General features: G+C 39.9%; 1 protein-coding gene across 2 annotated transcripts; it reads right to left on the minus strand.

The window, feature by feature from the left end:
• Positions 1 to 192: 192 nt before the first annotated feature.
• On the minus strand, positions 193 to 20416 carry inpp5b (inositol polyphosphate-5-phosphatase B). 2 transcript variants are annotated; one of them, XM_030781934.1, is made up of 23 exons: positions 20045 to 20416; positions 19316 to 19407; positions 18911 to 19008; positions 18448 to 18477; positions 18099 to 18209; positions 15976 to 16119; positions 11150 to 11246; positions 10394 to 10564; positions 9308 to 9409; positions 8992 to 9106; positions 7969 to 8085; positions 6449 to 6636; positions 6123 to 6234; positions 5830 to 5939; positions 5314 to 5449; positions 5110 to 5220; positions 4795 to 4960; positions 4029 to 4264; positions 2952 to 3059; positions 2283 to 2367; positions 2045 to 2172; positions 1681 to 1792; positions 193 to 679 (listed from the first exon to the last, which is right to left on the minus strand). In XM_030781934.1, the coding sequence occupies exons 1-23, from the start codon at positions 20099 to 20101 to the stop codon at positions 570 to 572; spliced, it is 2736 nt and encodes a 911-aa protein (XP_030637794.1). In that variant the 5' UTR covers positions 20102 to 20416; the 3' UTR covers positions 193 to 569. The 2 variants fall into 2 exon arrangements, with proteins under 2 accessions (XP_030637794.1, XP_030637795.1); XM_030781935.1 differs by lacking the exons at positions 15976 to 16119; positions 18099 to 18209; positions 18448 to 18477; ... (1 more) ...; positions 19316 to 19407; positions 20045 to 20416 and adding an exon at positions 14509 to 14573.
• Between the last annotated feature and the right edge of the window lie 1260 nt (positions 20417 to 21676).

Raw genomic sequence — 21676 nt, forward strand, 5'->3', positions numbered from 1 at the left:
CTTAATTATACCACGACAACTTTACCAACTATTAGGAGGCTTCTAGCAGGGCTGTGGGCAAATTGTTCAATGCATGTGAATAGTGCGATGTCTTTAATTTTATCACCTCCCCCAACAGTGAATGTTTACTCAAAAACAATGGCTTTCACAATTATTGTTAGACAGACATTTTCTTTTTACTTATTAATCATTGTTTCAAAAAAACGGTGCATAACAGTTTCCTCTTAACATTTCTACATGATATAAAATGAAGAACAAGAGTTGCAGTGGAAATTACTACAGTTTTATATGCAATTTAAATATAAAAGTACATGAACGTGTCCTGTATTTACAAACACTTAAAATAAAAAATATACTTTTAAACAGCCAATTAGGATGTCAGTGTTCCAGCTGCTCTTTAACAAAATAAAAGCTGACTTAAATCCTCTGAAGTAAAATTACAGATGGGTCAATGAATACAAATAGGCCTATTCAATTATTTATACAACCATATAAGAACACATGTACTTATTTTTAAAAAAAAAATACTGTAAATAAATCAAGCCAGTACAACTAATGTAGGGTTGTAATCAAGAATGCTCTTGGACAAGAAAATGCTGGAGGAACTCCTGCGTCTTTCGTTTCTCAGCTATGTCCTGATTGGCTGGAGACCTCAGCAACAAGGGGGCAAAAATTGTAGCTGTGAATAAGACAAAAAGATACAGTGTTAGAAATATACGCATTTCAATTAGCATTAAACAGTGTTGGAAAGAACTAATGTATGACATGGGACAGACAGAGTAGAGAAACATCTAATCCCTCCCCATGGAAAGGGGTTCACTCAACCTGTTCAGACTACATGTCTATGTCATATCCTCAAACTAAAAGAAAAAATGAGAGATTTAAAGATTATTGAGCTACCCATAACATTAACATAAACTGTTTTTCGTACCTCAAACACCTTCAGCAACTTTCCTGTGCCTTCCAGTGACAGACATGTTAATAATTTGGTACACTAACTCTCATCTCCTGGTAATAGTAGCTGATTTTTGCACCCAAGATAATTTTTCACCAGAGCCATGTTCCTTACCCAATCTGTAAGGCAAATTACTCTACAGAAGCACATTTTTTTTCTTCAAATTTCACTACCCCAAACATCCACATGTTGTCAGCAACAAAAAGTCCCTCAACAACTAAAAATAATGTGTTTTTTTTTCCTCAGTCAAAATTTAATAAGCTTAGAACAATGGATGATGCAGTCACGGAGAAGGATGTATTTTTTTTTATTAAATTTAGCGTAATTTACATATTTCACTCCAACTGATCCTTTATTCGCTGGTGTAACTAAACTGCGAGCTGCTTTGCTTTTACTCCAAACAGTTTTCAGCTATTTGCTCTGCAGATTCTGGCCCGGGATAGGGAGCAGTCTTACTACGTGTGAGATCTAGAGAGTGACACAAGCTGTTATACGGTTTGAGTAGCTAGAGGTTCACAAGAAACATCACGGTATTCACTTTACAATGTTTATCTAGATAATAGAGATTTCCAGAGAAAAAGCATCACATGTTGATTGAAGACACAAGATTGCACAAGTTCTGCTTTACTTATGTAAATGCTGAGGTCTGCACGATGCCTAAGAATACATACGAAACAAAGAAGTGAAAAAAAATCTGATCCCTATGCATCCCGTGTTCCTCTTACCTAAAATATTGAGATCTAGTCGATTGTGTTCAGAATTCTTCAGCAACTCTCGAAGAAATGCCGTTAAATAGTTAAAAACGTTTTTATGGCATGGAGGTAGCGTGGAAACGAGCTGCGGGAGAAATTTTAAAAATCCATCAATACCATTTCAATACAGATCAAGCAACAAAACAACAACAACAACAACAACAACAACAACGGTTTCCATTCGTTCCTTCTCTATTCATTCTAACGGGCAATTTCTGAATATATTCAATGCACTTAAATACTGTGTCAACCATAAAGAAAACATTCACTCTCGTAGAGACTTGAGGCAATGTGGAATACTATCTAGCAATAAAACAACCAACGGAGTGGGGCAAACCTTTTTACACTGGATGGAGCTGGAGCAGCAGTCAAGGCACTGCTGGTATAGAGAGAAGGGGATCACTGGTTCAGGGAGGGCGTCGAGGAACAGGAGCAAGGCCTCCGCCACGGAATGGTTACTTCCAGCTGAAATGACGCTTAATCAAGGATCTATACACGTGACATTGTCTGCAACAGCATTTATGCAAATATGTTTTTTGGGTTTTTTTTTGCAAACCAAAGTCTGGAAAGGATACGGAGAGAGTCTAACATGCCCGTGTCTAGGCAATCCCTGATCTCTTCAAATTCACTCCTCAGTCCTGGCTGTTGAAAGAGGTCCTCCTGAGATGACATTAAAAAAAACAAAAAACATTATCGCCATCAATTAAAACAGCTGATATGATGCCTAAAAGCATTATAACAGCAAACAGGACAAAAAAAATCTTTATTACTGGGTGAAATGAAGGACAGAGAAGGCCCTTTTCAGCAGCGATCAAGCAGAGGTTTATTCACTGTAATCACAGATCTTGTTTTATCTGGCCCTGTCTGGCCAGAGTAGAGAGCTTTAGAGCAGATAAAATGGCCTTCGACTGTGGGCCTTGTTTGGAGTCATTGAAGGATTTTTATAGCTGCCAAAAGTGAAACAATGCCTTTCTAAGATTCCTCCTTTCTGCTTGCCGTTGCTGTGGAAAAGGAGAGCACTGGGTCTGTCCACAAAAGAAGGGCAAACAGCCAAGAGTGACAGAGAATCATACAAATCACAGTGTGACAGTTTTAAGGCTGTGAGACTGCTCGAGAGTGAGCTGAAAGCCTCAGAGTGAAAATAAGCTGTGCATGTTGAAACTCTCTCCAGAGAGAGGGAGAGAGAGAGAAATAGAGAGAGAGAAAGAGAGAGAAAGACAGACAGATAGAGATGAGGTTTCTACCTGCTTGCTGGCATTGCGGTACAAATGGTCCACCATCATCCACATCTCCTTTGGGATGTCCATGGGTTTTTCACCATCTGCGTTAATCTCATCGGTGGACTTCATGCTCTTTCATTAAGACATGCAAATAAAAGATTTTTAGTTTCCACCTTCCCCTTACTCAGCATCAGTTCAAACCAGATGAACCCATTTTCACTTCACATTCAACCCAAGACAACATCTTGCTAAGTGAGACGTGAAATTAGTGATGCATGAAACGCGTCTCTCTAATATCATACTCTGACATCGTGCAATTCGGAAGCCCGCGACTCACAGATAATGCGGGACGTCACGTATTCGTGATAAACTGGTGAGAACTGCGGCTCAGCACTTAGTGTGGCCCACTGTTTTTGCAATGCTAATAAGCCCCTGTGCTTTGTGCCCAAAGTACAATGTGATCTAGGCCAACAAGAGATTTCCCTAATGGCAGAGCTCAAAGGGCCCCTGTCTCCTTTTTGGAATCTACATCCAGGGCCAATGCGTGCTTATCCATGCAGTTTCACCTAGCAACCCGGCAGTGCTCCTTTATCGCTCTCTTTCCACCGCCCACAGGCCTTGTTAAACGGGCTGCAGCGCTACATTTAAATAGAAAACGAGGAGGCGGGCGGTGAAACTGGGATGTTTATGAAACACGCTCTAGATATTACGCATAGAACTTGAGACGTCATTGAAAGTGCCCCAGAGTGCACCTGTACCGCGAAAAAGCATTTCTCACCAGTTCCCAAACTGTCTCAAGAGTGCACCTGTACCATGAAAAATCATTTCTCATGAGTTCCCAAACCATCTCCAGAGTACACCTGTACCATGAAAAATCATTTCTCACCAGTCCCAAACCATCTCCAGAGTACACCTGTACCATGAAAAATCATTTCTCACCAGTTCCCAAACCATCTCCAGAGTACACCTGTACCATGAAAAATCATTTCTCACCAGTTCCCAAACCATCTCCAGAGTACACCTGTACCATGAAAAATCATTTCTCACCAGTTCCCAAACCGTCTCCAGAGTACACCCGTACCATGAAAAATCATTTCTCACCAGTTCCCAAACTGACTCCAGGGGCATTTCCTGAATGGGTTCCTTCATGTGGCACAGGGTCTGGACGGAAGAGCCGAAGCAGCTGGGGAGGTAGTTTCCGGCGATGGATATGAAATAGTCCTTGCCCCTGTCCAGGTGGAGAACTAGGATGTCCTCTATCTGCTGCTGGCCTGAGTTGAGCTCTGAGGCTGTGGAACGGTTCACAAACAACTCCAGCTCGATATCCATGTCAGCACCTAAACAGAAGTGAGTGTAGACAGCTGTCGCTCTAACTGTACCTTCTGTAATTGCCACCCACCATGTCAGTGAGTTTGATCATTTATAATGCTTAATTCATGCAGAGACTTGAGACAGCTCAAGAAGAGGAATGGAGTTTTGTTTTGTTTTTTTTGTTGTTGTTTTTTTTCCCCCGGGGTCGATCCAGACACTCTCAATCACTTGCTTGGCGTGTCAGCAAATTTCGTTTTCTCAAAGATTTATAGAACCTTGGGACTAGACAGAACTTTAATTGCATGTCTGCTTTTTAGGAGACAAATGATTGCATCAAATGTTGGCATCAGCAAAATTCTTTTTCATCCATCTCGCAGTGAAAAACTATAGCGCTCGCTGCATATACGGGTAATGGATAAAAGTAAAATGCGCACTGAAACTTTTCAGGGTTTGCTTGACCGTTGATAAATCTGGCCTGATTAGCAGGAGCGTCTGTAAAATGCGGCCGAGCTAAGCGTGGGTAATATGCGAGATGGCCTGGAGGACCATCACTCACCCTGAGCGAGGAAGCCTTTGTTTGGGTTGGCTGTCAGCCAAGGCTTGCAGTAGGCTGGCTCTTCCAGCTTCTGTATGAACTCAAAGTGACATGGAACCTGCCCATCATTGTGTATTTTCAGGGTTTTCGACTGATGCTGCATATATTTGACGTCAGTGAAGTGGAACTGCAACATACACACACACACACGTACACAGAGTGAGTGAGTGATAAGTTAATAATCCAGAGGAAGTGGACAGAGAGGGTCCATACTGTACTCTGTTTTACGTTTAATGTTTGACTGGAAATGAAATAAATAAATGGGTGCTTGTTTACCTCCCGCTGGGACAAAGACACAGATGGAATGCACTCATTCTCCATCTTGTCCAGCGTCCTGACAATATCCTCAAACGTTTTCTTGTAGGACTCCTCATCCACCACCTTGATCTGGAAAAGCAGAGGCAGAGGATGGAAAGTGTGTCGCAACCAGACAGGTTTCAGAGACGAGAGCTCACGGCAGAGAAAGCTAGCGTCACTCACGCCTATCTGCAGAAGTGAGCTGACAGGTTTGTGGTCGCTGGTCCTCAGAGCCATGTGACTGCGGTAGTGCAGCTGTTCGATGCCTTTCCCTCTCCACAGGATACGGTCGCACCAGGCAGGCACGCGACACTTCTCACTGCGCACATGAACAACACACGCGTCTCTCAGAGAACATGCCCCTTCGGGGGATTACAGCACCCGCTATTACTGAGTCGTACGACACCGACAGTAATTACAGGAAACGGGTTCTTCGAATAGAAAAAGACAGTCATTGAACCAGTTATCCTGTCTTTAATTGACTAACAGGTAAAAAAAAAAAAAAAAAAAAAGTACACAGGAAAACAGGAACAGGACCAAAAAAAAAAAAAAAACCTCAAGAGAAAACTGACAGTGTTTGTCAAGAACTTTACGCTTTCTGATCATTCAGGAGGCATTCATAAGCGACTGCTCACGATAAAACTGCTTTCTAAATAAAACCATCTGTTCCTTTTGTGTCTCAGGTTGATGTGCTCTTACCTGGAGTCCCAGTCATCTGAGCCCGTGTCATATTTGTACGTGGGCTGGAAATCAACCTCTCCTTCCATGAATCCCACAAACACAGCCTCCAAATCCATTTGTCTCCTCAGCTGCACAGAACAAGACCCACAACCATCACTACCGTTTGGTTTTAGATCATACATGCTTTTCCCCCCTCACTGTCTAAGCGAGGAGGTTAGACTGTCATCATTAATCCTAATTGCTCTTATGCCTCAGGTGGAAATCAACAACGGGTAAAGATGACCGTCAAGGCGAGAGCAGCGTGTCCGTACCTGGTCGTGATTCTGCAGCGTTTCAAAGTCTTTTTTAATTATTAAACCTTTGACTTCTTCCACATCAAGCTCACTTATCCTGTAGTTCAGGTCTCCAAGCCACAGGACAATACTGAGGACGTGAAAGGAAAAAAAAAAAGCATGGTAATAATATCAGTATTTTACTGGCAGGAAAGAGACAGAGAGAGAGAAAGAAAGAGAGAGAGAGAGAGAAAGAAAGAGACAGAGAGAGAGAGAGAGAGAGAGAGAAAGAGAGAGAGAGAGAGAGAGAGAGAGAGAAATGACAGATTGATAATAGAAAAAGACAGCGCCGTAAAAACTCTTACTTGTGTTTCATGATGGTGAGTGGTGGTAGTGTGGGGTCTGACTGTCTAAAAAGCATCCGTGCACAAATGTCCCTGAAGTCCTGGTTGCGTCTCTCGTACTCCTCTGTGTGCGCTGCCAGGTGGGAATTCACCACACAGATATCCGAGTTGTGAAAACGGAGACGGATGGCCACGGCGCCTTTATTACCCTGTGAGAGAGGACAAAGAGACTGTCATATTCAGGACAGTATGTCTATTATAAAACAACAAGCCTACATATCAGAGCATTCTGAAAGCACAGGACAGAGAGACTGTCATATTCAGAGCAATGTATCCAGTATTAAACTATAAGCCAGTTTATCATATCATTCTTAACTATGATGTACAACCTGAGCCATTTAAGGGCAGGAGAAGCATTCAGATATTACACTTGAGTTAAAAGAAAAATACAGGCATAAATGAATAACTCTAGTAAAAGTGCACTTCACAAGTTAAAAACATCTTCAATCAAAATTTTAAAGTGTCAAGCTTTTAATGTACTCAAGCCTCCAAAAGAACAAGTAGGGGTTTTCAAAAGTACAAGATGAGAACAACTTAGGCCTACCGCAATTAATAAAACACCACCATCTGCATGTTTGGACTTAACAACTTAACATAACCATTAAAACCAACCAAACGGCTGTTTATCTTACTGCTTGCTAATTTAATGGTGAGTGAAGGCAAAACAAGAGGGAAAAATGACCAGTGAGTGTACAGTGCGTTAAAGGGCAACCAAAAACATCTAGTTCTCTGAGTGTACTGTGGACATTCACAGCTCATCTTTTGAAAATCTCCATATGTTCAAATATTCAAATTCAAATACGTTCCCACTGGACTCGTTGGCTGCAAGCTAGCGTTAGCTTTGAGATTCATGAACCAGTGCTGTCAGACTGGGGATCGTGAGTGTATTCCAGTGTAATTACTGCACCTAGGCTTATGAGCCAGGCACATGAATATACATGATCCTGAAACTGGCTGTGTACATCCACATCACTTTGGTCCTACTGCGGCGATGCTTAAAATACCGTGCAAGTAATGGCATTCCCACACGCGCTCAGTCTGTGAACACCTCATGACCAAAGGAAAAAACCCCCAAAAACAACGGCTTTTGGCTGACCGGGCCAAATGAATCAGGTAAAAACAGTTGTCAACAGAATGTACTGGAGTAAAAAGTATATCATTTCTTTATAGATGTAGTCAGTTAGAAAGAGAAAATTCGTCATATTGTTAATAATAGAAATCTGCAAATACACTACTTAAGTATAGCAGAACCCCTACTTAATTGCAACCTAAGACCAGTCGATGGCGAGCTCAGATAAAAATTGTGGGCAGGTTTTATTTCAGCGAAACCGGAAAATGACATCAGAAATGCTTGATGTTGCTGTAACTAATTAACTCCAGAATTATCTCTGCTGATTTCACACGATATTGTGTATGATATTTTCTGTGTTGTTTTTTTGTTCATAAACAAAGCGTTCGTGTTAAAGTCAATGCGCTCTCACCATTCTTCCCATGATGCCTGTACCCACGGTCTCTGCCTCCAGCTCGGCGATGTGCTTTGCATGCTGCTCCTTCACGTACATGAGTAACATGATCCCGACCAGCCGCACCAGCTTCACCTACGACACAGCACAAAGCTCCAAGGTCAAAACTAAAGTCAAACACAAACCAACGTCAGCATCGGAGAGAAGAGAATGCAAACAGAGAGGACTGGGTCAAAGGAAATACACATACACATATAGGAAGAGGGACAAAAACACAGATATCTCTGCTTTTAACAGGCTCAATCGCTCTTTTCATCGCAGCAAATTTGACTAGACAAGAGAGATGAGCGACGGGTACGTCATATTCTCATTGTATTCTACCATTTGAGTATGTGTACAAGATTAAAGAAACAACAACAAATTGCTAGTTGCTTTTTTCTTTTTTTTCAGCAAAACTGAGCTTTAAAATGACAGTTGGGAAGCATCCAGGTGTGCAAAATGCACTGGCTCACAAGTCCAGAGAAAAGAAATCACCATAATGGACTTAGAAGCTATCAACAGACAGAGAATGGAAATGAGGACAGAATGCCTTGAAAGAAGAAAAGCAGAAAGCTGACAGTTTCAGAAGCAGCGTGGCATAACAGAGATACATTGCGCTCACTTATAAACATAACCAATGTTCTCTAATATTGAAGAATGTCACTCATCTTTCAACTAGTATTGAAAACCTATTAAGAGTGCAGTAGTTTGAAAATGACTACGGTGTTTCACGTTGGAATAATGTGCCGCCGAAAGTCTTACTCAGGGACTGCCTCTGGTCCAGGAATAAAGCACTCCAGACCTTATAATACAGTACTACTCCGTCAATGTACTACTGTCCTTTGCCTCCCTCCTTTGGGAGATCAAAGTGCGTTTGCCTGGATCAAAGAGATGCTACAACAACACAACAAAAACGAACCAAAAAAGGAGAGAGAGACGAACAGACAGACAAAGGGGAACAGGTTTAGCTGGAGACTGTGGGGTAGGAGTGGTAGTCCTTACTAAGGCATACTTGGCGTCTGGGTGGAGGGCCTCTGACACGGCCTTCAGCCACTCCGTCTCTTTCGGCGTGTCGTTGAAGAAGAACGCTTCCTTACTCAGATCCAGTTCCTGGAATCTACGCAGACAACGAGAGTTATTTCAGCTTTTCCCCCCCGTGCCTCTAAATCCCTTTCCTTTCTGGCCTTTTTCTGGCTGAACGTTTGAGGCGGTTTTACCACAAATTTCCATGCTAACCTTTCTCTAAGGTTTTCCTGTGGACAGTGTGACTAAAGCAACCGACGGTCGGATTATTTGAATAAAACTAGGAAGCGCTTACCCTACGCAGTAGATGTCTGGAGGATTGGGCGTGCTGCTTAGCCACGGACGTAAAGATTCCTTTGGAGTCTGTCCATTCACGTTGTACGTGCCCACAAAAAAGCTGAGAGACAGTAGAAGATAGAGTAAATGCCAACAGAGTGTTAACCTAACTGGAGTCAATCAAACTGCGTTGTTATCAAGTCGTTTCAGTTGAACAAAGCATCAGTCTCTAAAAAGCCTCTATTGAACTTTTCAGAGCTAACCCAGAGCTGAGGAAAAGAGAGGCCAGATTTAAAATGATGAGAAAGTGATTCAATCTTCAGTTGAATGACAGGCGGAGCTAGAGAGTTTATTGATGTGCTGGGGACACAGACAGATCCTGCTGTATGCCTAAAGGGCTCTTTATAGTCCTGCATTGACACACTAATGTCCAGCGGGGGGCAGTATGGACGCGTGGCTGCACAGTGTGATTCGCTCAAGGCAAGTTTTACAGTATTTACAGTTTAATCCTATCTTTAAACCAACATTGCATGGTATGATTATACACGACAGAAAATTTGACAGAACAAATGATCACAGTCCCTTACATAATCTATACAATAACTTTAATTGTAATGTGGTGGCGGTTATCTAATAGACTGTAGCATAAACTAATAAGGAGTGTTATCACTATGTCATAAAGTGGACAAGTTCCATGTCACTAAACACTTGTCAATACAGTCAAGTTGTTCTGACAATAACTCCACACTGTAGTGTTAAAATAAGAGCAATTTAAGAGGAATACTTGTCTCAGAAAGAGTGATGGTTGTCACTCCCCCCTCCTCACAGCTTGTGACATCCTCTTTGCTATGGCACGTTCACAACCTCCTATTCACATGCTCGTATTTTATTTTTCTGAGCACTTCTGCAGGGTGTCAACTATTAGATAACAGCGTATTAACACTGATGAGTTCTGACTGCCTGTCTGCGAAAGTTTTGACTTCCTGTTCAATACCTTCCCTCTGTCAAAGCTTCTTATCGAGCGAAAAGTGATGAAATATCAAAAGATGTTTTTAAATGCAAGACAACCAACATCGGACGAAAACTTCAAAATCCTTGGCATTACCTGAAGTTTTCCAGGTGTGTGTACAGGTCCTCATTCTTGAGAAGCTCACATTTGATGAGGTTGTCCCGCAAGCCAAACTGGGGCAAGGAGAGCATCTGGGCCTTGTTAGATACTGTATGACTGGAGGACCGCACCTGGTCGTTCCTCTCGTCGCGTTTGACTTTTCCCTGGCTGCAAGTGACAGCAAGACCCAGTCACAAGTCTGCATATTAAATAAGCTCTGTGGTTGCTTAGTTTGGTTTGGTATCTTTCTAGTTTACCCAAAGGTCTATCTGTAGAGATGTTATCAGTAAGATGGCATTTAAAAACAGCAATGCCTGCCCACTTTGCAAAGCAACATCATTACAATTTGCACTGCTGCAGATAACAGAGACATGTTTCCTGTATAGTTTGGAGAATTTGATACACTACTTGCTGAAACATACTTGATACAGAGAACTGTACCACATTCTTGTGGGAATTCTCACCACATCTTTGCTTACACTTCAGTAGTTGCACAGAATGAAAATGAAAGGTAAACATTAAAGATTAGCTGCTAGTAGAAATGTCATGTTAAAAATATTCATGTTTTGATCACATAAACTAAACAATGACACAGTGACGCTTTTAACGATTCGCCTCTTTATCTTTGATTTCTGTTCATTTCACAGTTAATAAATGAGAATCCAGAGAATGCCATGGTGAGAAAGTTAATTCAGTAGCGGCCCAACAATGAAACTCTACATGCCCATATATTCAATGCTCCTTCCACTGTACCTCTCAGAGATGCTCTCCGCTCTGCTCTTCTCTGCTGCACTGTTAGTCTTTTTCTCCTCTTTGGCCTGTCCTTTACTGTCTGCTTTCTGAGATTTCTCTGAAAGAACAAGAAGAAATCAGACACATCTGATTAGAGACCATGGCAGCAAGCTGCATTAGCGCTCTCTCTGGATCAATCAATTCTATGGTCACTCAAGCTTGTCAATTGCAGGAACACTGAAACTGCATTGAAGCTCAGGGCTGTAAAAAAAAAAAAAAAAAGGGAACTGCAGTTGCAACTGATTTCAAGCTCACAGCAGCAGAAGAGAACTCCAGAACTCTGTCACCGAGAAAAAGAGTCACTATTCCACAAAGCAAACCTTTCCTCAGAAATGAAACAGCGTCGAAAAGAGCAGCCGACAGGCGTTAGCTAAATGGATGGATGTCATAACACATTGCGGCTGTGCAGTATTTACTCTAGGGGCTGAGAATGGAATGCAATTCAGAACACACTAGGCCTTACATGTCTTTGACACAGAAGTGGTAACGGCAGGAAGTGGTATTGCAATGCGTGGGTATAAGAGGACAGTACAAATTCTTAAGCAACAGGAATGTGAACAAAAGCAACTCAACGGATAACATTCTGAAGTAGGCCTATAGGTTGGTCAAGGACCTGTCTCCATTTTCTGTCCTTTTCAACAAGATTGTGAAACTGTAAAAATATGGTTTACCAGCTAGGCGACTGCTAATGGAAAATTCTCACAACAATGTCATGTAGTCAAAGCCACAAACAGTCCAAAACTGCTGTTTGAGCAAAAATAATTATGACCAGCTATGCGTTTTATCTCATACGAGACCAATAAGCACTGAATGATTTCCTTTTTGTTTTGGTCTGTATGGTGGGATCCTTTTCCATATTGCTGCTGGCCTTTTTACTCTAATGGTGCATCACATTCTGTAATCCAATAAATCAGCTTAAAGTGTGAAACAAATGAAAATGAAACTGTTTATCAGACATCTGGTACTAAAAGCGGCTTTACCTCAGCAACACTTCTCTACCACGTGAACATGGACAATCAGGATTAGGCCCACAATGACTGATGCACAGGACGGGAGTAAAAACATACACTACGAGGTTTTATCAAAAACAATCAGGTAAAAAAAAAACCCAACTCAATTGACTGAATGAAATAAAATGACCGCTTGCCTTACAGTATATTCAGGGCTGTCGTGCTGCTGTTAATAAGCAAAATGGCATGCACAATAACAAAGTGGTCTCCTAACTGATATAAAGGGGACAGTTTTTTTTTTTTTTTTTGTGAAGGGGAGAGGGAAGTGCAGGAAATGGAAAACTTTGCAGTGCACAGGAACAGGAAAAGAGGCATATCTGTGAGGGGTCTGTCTGGAGGAAGCCGATTCGGAAAGATCTCTACAGTGATCCTGTAAAGATAATTCTACACAAATCGATTTAATCTTCAAACATTGAGAGACAAAAAAAAAAAAGGCACCGCAACTATACCAGCATACATTCCACAGGCTTATCACAGCAACTTAGATCTATAAGCAGCTGTTGACAAGTCTAATCCAAAAGACCATATAAGGGGTAAAAAGCATCATTAAAGAATGATCTTGTCTGGTTTTGCTAATTTCAAGACAGGTAATGCAAGTCAGCTAAAGGTTAAAAATAAGAAAAGCATCTTCACATGTAACGTGGACAAAAGGAAGCAAAAATGCTAAGGCACATGGTGGAACCTTTGTCTAATGACAAAGGTATGAGGGGAAAACCCAATCAGATGTATGGTACCACTAAAGAGGACAACTCACTGGTACAACCTGGCCAATATATAATGAAAGATAAGATAAAGAGAAATTCATTTGAAATTCAGTCCATTTCCAAGAACATATTTCTTCTGGAAATGTTCGATGACGGCACGTTTTGTTTTCCAGTTTGTTTGTTTTGTTTTGTTTTGATTAAAACTAGTGCTTCAAGTGGCAGAGAAAGCATTGTATATCAGAAGTGACAAACAGCAAGGCAAAAAGTAATCTTGTGTATCACATATGAGGTCCAGAGGAATACTCTAAACCCCAAAACAAACAGAATCTTAAGCCAAGTAGTCTGTACCAAGGCATTTTAGCCTAGGTAATCACACCATTTCAAACATTCCACATAATCCTACTACAAAGCCTGATACTCGTAAAGCAGGCTTAACTAACAATACTCATTAAGCATGAGACCGTATTGGCAATCTACACTGCATCAAACAGAACAGTTTTCACTGTGAAATAGAGTTCTTTTTACTTTTGATTATTTTATTATTTTTATTAATTATTTTTTGTTTTAATATCAGTTGAGACAGATAAAGCCAGTCATGCCAGCCTTTCAAACCAGCTGACTCATGATTGGGGCTGTTACAGCATAATGTAACCGATAGCCTACTACTGAATCATATGGATCAACAGTCTTTATTTAGGGACCCATAAGCCTATATGACTTGAATACCCGATAAAAACCACAAATTCCTCTTTCATTTAAAACTTCAGTATGTCCTTAAGAGAAGTCACAGGGTAATGTCAGAAATAAAGTCAAGGTTCTTCATTCTTTTAACGCTATACTGAGAAATCTTAAAGTGAATGAAAGCCGGTGGACTGTTTCTGATAACTATTCATTTTCAAATCTTCGTAAGTATAAGGAGATCATGTTAATCTCTGCACAGTGAGGCCATTCACGATAGGTATACCTGGAACAGCGCCGTGTTTATTTATTTATTTTCCAACCAGTGCAAATCCCTAACGACAAGAGCCACCGCACAAGTATAACAGAACCAGGCGAGCTGAAAACATAAATTATACAGAAGGCCATGCTCGTTTAATTGTGTTACATTATTTACATGGGTAACTAATATCTAATACTTCAAGTTATGCTATTTAGCTAGCCTGTTCAGAGATTACTAGGGCTAACTAGATTAGTTGCATTCGAGTATACAATTAGCTGACGTTACAATAACTAACTACAGTATAGCGATATAGCCTAAAACAGTATAAGTAGCTAACTAGTGAACAGCGATATATAAGTGTAAGTAGCTCCGTTTGTGGTTATGCTCTGATTCAAGACAACTTAAGACTGCAGTTAACATCTAAACTGTCTATTTCTGTTCACGAACAAGGCTAGTATGAACGATGGTGCTTATCGAATATAACTTGTTTAAATTACCCGAAATTAAACTTCTTCGAATTGAAGTAAGTTTCAATAACTTGTTAAGACAGATGAGTCGGTGTTTCACTGCAGCTGGCTTCCAAGAGGCATTCTAATTGATAGCTATAGCTTTTCAGCTTTTAAGACTGTGACACTGAAGCAGAAAATGGAAAGCAGTCCTCCTTACCAGAGTGTCTAGTCGCATCAGACATCTTTCTGATTTCTCATTCGCATTCTGGTCGGTACAATAACGACATACCCTATCCCTACTGGGCATGAGAAGGCTTCTTTGGTATACTTTGCATGTCGTTCGTGACAACATGAGCAAAGTGCAACCACAGACCTCAATAATCACCCAGCAGAACAATCGATCTCGGACACAACCCGAAGAACAGAGCTAACTCCCTACGTTCCTATTAGATGGTGAACGAGGTTGTTATTTCTTGCTCGTGCCCCTTGGTAAGACTATTCACAAACAAACAAACAAACAAACAAAAGGAACTCAGTTTTCGCTAGGGAATTTAAAAATACCGACATATTTTGAAGTGAACAGTTACATTCATTTCAAACTCTTATCTAATGATTACACTACTACACTTTATGGAGGCTAGCACTAAATGACATTGGTCAAAGTACAAAGAATTCATTAAAACCGACCATAAATCTGCCAAAGCCACCTTCAACACAGCCACATTGCACGCCGACTACAGTATAGTACTTCAATTTCAGTATCTACTTAATGTATTATTGAAAACTATCACAGAAACAAATCCTATGACCAAATGAACACTTCACAATTTATCAACTACATTTAAAGCTAATTAATGTTAAGTAGCTATCTTTCTTCCCGTATTCAGCTGAGAATTTAAAAATTAATAATATCACCGTACACAGTTCATACATATTATAACCTCTAAAATAAGACATTTTCACTTAAGTCTTCAATGTTCAAGTTATCAAATCATTGTAAGTGAAGGAAGACACAGGAGGCTGTTTTAGGTCTTTGACATTAACCCCCCCTCCCCCTCACACACACACACACACACACACACACACATGCACGCACACGCACACACTATTTTATATCACAGGAAAAACCGAGAGAAAGAGGCATGACGTGACACCACAGAGGAGGAAACCATTTCAATCAAGAGAAAAATAACCCTGACTGTTTGACAGAAGCATGCAGACATACAGGTTTTCACTCTTTAGCAAGGCTGGGCAGATAGCATTAGCAGTTGGTGAACCTAATTTCCATTGTGAAATACTCGAGAGGAAGGCTGAAGAACAGGCTACAGTGGTAGCACGAGGGACTATGCATGAAATGAGTCAGTTTCAATCATGTCACTGTCCCAAATTTTATATGTCCAATTAACAGCTGTAAGAGACATGTCATATATCTACTAGAAATGAATGAGCTGTATATCACCATTTTGAGAAGCTTTGAAGAGAAGGTCTCATATATGCTGAGTAAACAGAACTGGCTCGTTATACACACCTGTCACTTAAATGTGATGCAGTGTGTGAAGTGAAGTGCAGGAATGAAGTGAATGGAGAGAGGGTGGCATTGTTACACAGAATCAAAAGAGAGAGAGAGAGAGAGAGAGAGAAACAGACACAATGAGACAGAGAAAGAACAATGAAGAGCATTCACCTTTTCTTTTAAGCTGGCTCATCTTCGTAAATGTTGCTCCAGTGGAAGCTACAGACTGATTCACAAATCCAGGCTTTTTTGAGTCTTTCTTATACTTGGTAAGCCATTCAAACTTTGGAGTGTCATTTGGGTATTTGCAGACATCTAAAAGGAGAGACAAAAAAACACAAGGAAACATTGAGTGACTTTAAGGCACAATTAACTGTTGTAACTTATGATTATGATGACTTAAACTATCTGATTGGCTTATTGAACTTTGACCCCAGTAGTCAAAAGCATTTTTGATAGTGATGACAAAAACTAATGAGAAAGCATTTACATGCAAATATACTATTTACAGATGTGGCATTACTGATTAAATGATCATAATAATGCTCTCAGGGTTAAATGACAATTACGTGTTTTGACACTGAGCTAACAACTGAAATTCAAAGCACACAAGCAAGAGATGATTATTAATTGAAATTCATCTGTTGCAGTTTTTCAAGTAGACAGAAAAACTTAAACCTTTGTGTGATCACAGTAACAGCTTTACCACAGAAACCCTCTGCATTAACAGTGTAGTAGTAGAGTATGGTGCAGATGTACACTGACAAAGCCAACAATCTATAGTACGGGCAGTGGTGTCATTTGTCTTTGTGAAGTGTGGTTTTAACTGCCCCACAACGTCTGCACACATACAAGAGCACCTCTGTTACTAGCACTTCCACAGACTTCCTTCTATCTCGCAATGTAACCCTAGTTCCGATAGCGCCGTGCTAGTTTATGATTATGATGCTGCTTACCTTGAGAATTTCTCGTATTCTTAGTTCTAATGGCAGCATCCAGTGGATGAACGTAAGTCTTCATTGTTTTCCCATCACACGCAGAAGGCTGACTTTTTGGTCCCTCTCCACCTACCTCACAGTTCTGACTCATATCAGCACTTACCCCTAACAACTAGCCTTAACTTCAAAACAACTGTGTATTAACACCATAAAATTCACATTTCTAACACACTGTATCTCTCAGTCTATACGCCACGAAAACTGTTATTAAATAAATTAACTGTTCATCTATTAATCTAATTAATAATCTTGCCTACAACTTCACTCCGTATAAAGTCTTGACAACCAGCGCGACCAGTGGTGAGAAAAAAAAAAAAAAAAAAAAGGAGTAGCTCCCCATAGGCTGACAGAATACAAAACCCCACCCTCCAGTTCATCACTCTCTGTTTTGCATGCTCTCTTTTCCTGTCTTTTCATTGGTATGTCACATTCGACTGCTGCCTGTGAGATGATAACAGTGTCTCTACAGCTTTTGCTTTTTGTTTAATTTTACATGGGGCGCTAACAGCGCTCTGGAATGAAGAGAGGTTAGCTTGTCCATTACAGACGTGGTAACTCTCAATATTAACCAAAGTTAAATATTTAAAACCGCTTTGTACGTGATAAGGATCAAGAAGGCATCAGCATTAGTTTACAACCTGTATGTACACAAATCATGGCTGATAAGATATGTTCATCATGTGACTGAGACTTCAAAACTCTGGATTTATGTAACGAGTGAAAAACAATGCACGAACCATCAAGACTTGAGAAACAGGTTTACTACTCGGATATCAGCTAAAATACCTTGCATCTGTTAAAACATAGGCCCTTATCTAAAGATAGCTCAGAGTTCAGGATTTTTGTGATTGACCCAAATGTCACACAACACACAACATGTTATGCCTCATGTTATATGAACTGTTCCCTCAGATTATTATCATAATGTATTATCATACCACTATTATAGTGATTACGTCAGGCAAAAAAGGAGAGTAAAAGGTCTGTTTCTGGAATATTTCCTGAATCATCGAGGAAATCTGACAAGTTAAATCAAATTTCAAGAAAACCATGACACAGCTCAACTCTCTCAATCTCTTTCGTGACTTACATAAACTTTATACGAACATTTCGGAGTATGGAATCAAAGAGGAGTTATAGAAGTGTAGTGGGAAAAAAAGTATAAAAAAAAAGTAGAACTGGGTAATAATGCTGAATCTACTAGCGTTAAAGTCGTACATGGAAAATACATGTGAAAGCATCCCTTTGACAGAAAACGCCTACAGTAAACTAGTACAATGTCTGGAAGTGCCTTACCACTCCAGGCCCGAGTGACTTCACTGAGGAAGAGACGTGTGTGGGAACCAAAAGGTAACCGCAGTTCCAATTCTATGTCGAGGAAAATCACCTGCACTCGAGTATCTGCACCTGCACAGAGGTTGAACCACAATCACTGTTCAAAGAACTGAGAAATATCACATTTTTTTTTTTTGACTTTATGGTTAATTTATAAACTACAGCCAGATGATCAGCACGATACCAAATGAATTATTCTGGTTTAATTGATCTCAGTGGGTTTTAGGTTTTAAATGTGTGTTTTTTTTTTTTTTTGTATCTGACTCATTTTTCCCCACTGTTAAAATGAATTCCAATATTCCATACTCACCAACAACTGCAAGTTCATCTGGAGACGAAACTGAGGAAAAAGAACACAGGGAAGATTAAGCCTCTTTAATAAACTGAGTTCTCTCTAAGAATAAATGTCTAGTTATTTGTTGCCAAAAAAACAAAAGACAGGACCTCATACCTACCTATAATTCACACCAAATTAAACAGGCTACATGCTTCCCTGAACATCTCACTAGAGCCCAAAATCTCAGATTGATTTACTGTCCTATGTCTCTGACAGCAAACTCAACAATTGTAAATGTATGGAAATAATTCAAACTCAGTTTATGGAACTTCATAGTTTTGATGATTTTTTTTTTTATCTTTGCTTAATATTTTGAGACCACTAATGTTGTAAAAATCAGTGTTACGAGAACACCAAATGCTCCCGTGGTTGTATGAGAAGGTAACCAAGGAACATTTTACTTAAATATGCAACACAGCCCAACACTGTTGTTTACCTTCAAAAATCGCAAAGTCGTAGGAAATGGGAATTATCTGCTCCAGTGTGACATCATCACCTGTAATGGCCATTCTTCTATGAGTAAATACAAATAACCTGAAACAAAATCTTTAATTAGTGTATTTATATATCTCTTCATAAGAAATTTGATACAAATTGATTGGCTCTGCAAATTTTATAGGGGACCACGAAATTTCAGGCAATTCGGTTTTACTATATTCCTTACGAGACCGTAATTACTGATGATCTTTTAATACAATTTTAAGAAATCAACATTTGGATCAAACGTATAACATTGTATTGGCAGTGGCTTAAGGTCATATTTTAGGATAAATAGGGAAACATTTAACAGTTCAACTTAAGCAATATTGTTTGTATGTTTGTTACTGTAGGTCAAACTTACGCATATTCCTTGGTGTGTTCCACCAAACCCAGAAGTCTGCTCTCTGTGACATTGTTCAGAAGGGCAAGGCATTGCACAGCATGTAAAACAAGCTAGTTAAGGAGCTGTACTACACATGTGTGTTACTTCAAACACAATAAGAAGATACAGTTGTGTCAGAACTCAGTTACAATCATCAGCTTTATTGTTCCCCCTTTTTTGAATATTAGTGATTTTTTTCTCAGAAACATTTTGCAGCCGAAAGTTTCAGTTAGAACAAATTTCTGCGACAGGCTTGTCCGTTGCTTTTTCATTATGGCACATTACAGTAGTCTTCTTTTACACTAGAGCCACCCTGTGGAAAGTCACTGCAAACGACCTGAAAGCCCGTCACTGCACTGAGCATGCTCAAAACTGCTTAAAGGCTATCGAGTGTAAAAACCAAAAGGATTTTAAAACTTCTTACGACAAAGGCGATAGTGGGCAAATGAAAGAATATACTTCGTGAAATTCTTTCCACGTGTTTAGCTTGTCGCGCTGAGACAATTTTAGAAAACGTGCAAGGCTGCCACAAAGGCCTCGCCCCTGCCTGTACTGGCGAAGAGTGAACTTTTGATGAAGAACTATATAGGTGGAGTCAAACTATGAAAAGAAAGATTTAATCTCGGTGACATCTATTACGTGTTCCCAAATGCTTCTTTGCCAAGTCATTAAAACAGTAACGCAACATTAACAGCCACGGGAGGATACAATTATGCAATTTTCCCCTTCTGACAGAGTCTCTTGAATTGCCACGGACTGATCCATTTCGACCTGTCTAACTCTTGTCGGAACCGTTAGCTTGACAGCTAGCTAGATTTGACAAGCATTCCGACGAATAGGAGATGAGTAATTCATCTTTCTACGCATAAATGTAACAGCTTTATATAATCCACTTAAGTGACAGTCCTAACGGAAATCCTTAGGTATCTCCACGGTGAATAACCTCCTACTTTCCCAAGCGTGGAATTCCAACGTTGTCTCGCGACGAACCTCGGCTGCCACGAAGTGATTACAGAAGTTCAGCTGACGTCAGATTCTAGTCATTTATTTTTGTAGTTCAGGCAAAAGGAGAAATAATGGTCAGTGTGGCTAACGATTGGTATTAATCCGCAGCACGGCCAAGCTGAGTTAACGAGACAGGACGACGTATTTTGCTTGTTTTAAACTGGTTTAGGAGACTTAAACTTTTCATATCCACTCAAAAAGTAGTTGACTATATTGTTGAAGTGCGACACTGACTGGCAATGAAGAAGAGAGGCGTACCATTGAAGTCCTGAGAAACAAATTTAGAGCAAGACGCAACGGGCTGCCTCAGTCCCACTGTACTGAATCCTCAAGGGCAGTGCATGTTTACAGTTCAGTGAATGAGCGAACTTGTTTATGGAGAAATTAGACTGATTACTAGGCCGCTTACCAGTAATTTAGAAAATAATTAGCAGTTGCTAAGATTAAATGTTTATTTCCCTTGATTATATTGACAGCATGGTATGTATGATTTTGTACAAGGAAGAGAACTGTGAAGTCAAATGTGTCACATATGAGAGTAAAAAGAAGTTGCTCTTACAATCTACATTATTTTTTGTCATTATGTGTAAGATAATTGTAAGCAGCATTGTAATTTCAGAACTCTACGTCACATTAACAACGTTGCCATACCTCATCAATCATTAATACAGCCCCGACCATGACCCTAGAAATGTTATGACACAGGAGAATTTGACAGTGAGTAAAAACAGTGTAGTTAGCTTTCTATTTAGTCAGGACAAGTCAGCAATAAAGTAAAGTATAATAAAATCCTTCTTTTCAAGATTCACTGTCAATCGTACAATGTTCACCTTGGTTGTGCTCTCTTTTAAAAAAAACAACCCAAAAAAACACAGCTCTGAACTTCAAACAAACAAATAAAAAGTGTAGTAGCAAAAATACATATTTATTATATTCTGAATGTGTGCTAAGAATTTATCTCCCATTTTGCTTATATTATCATTTTCCTGAATTTATTGTAGTGCTTCTCTGAGTCAGTGTAAAGGCATAAAGTGCATTCCCATTTTACCATCTTTTTTCTTTCTTTTTTTCTTTTTTTACATCTACACAAATTATGACTTTCCCTTGGAATGAGCTGCTGTCTGAATAGCTGCTGTGTTATTGCTAATGTTTGAGGATTTAATCTTTGGATTTGCTTTTGAAAGCATATGGCTTTTGTTCAAAACAACAGCTACCAATCCTTATTTTCTGAACAATTACAGTTCCATCTGATAGGCTGCAGTGTGCCAAAACTTTTTGATGCTGAGCTATAGCAAATTTTAAGATGGAAAAACAAATAAAAGTTTCAGATTACTA

The sequence above is a fragment of the Chanos chanos genome, chromosome 8 (assembly GCF_902362185.1).
Source record: "Chanos chanos chromosome 8, fChaCha1.1, whole genome shotgun sequence".
Lineage (NCBI taxonomy): Eukaryota > Metazoa > Chordata > Actinopteri > Gonorynchiformes > Chanidae > Chanos > Chanos chanos.

Bases quoted from the DNA above. Each gene is read 5' to 3' on its own strand.
- inpp5b (XM_030781934.1), bottom strand. From the start codon at position 20,101: ATGGATCAGTCCGTGGCAATTCAAGAGACTCTGTCAGAAGGGGAAAAT. The intron at 19,408-20,044 runs GTATCCTCCCGT...CTCCTTAACTAG, and splicing joins AAGGGGAAAATTGCATAATT to CTTGTTTTACATGCTGTGCA. The intron at 6,235-6,448 runs GTAAGAGTTTTT...TCACGTCCTCAG, and splicing joins CTCACCATCATGAAACACAA to TATTGTCCTGTGGCTTGGAG.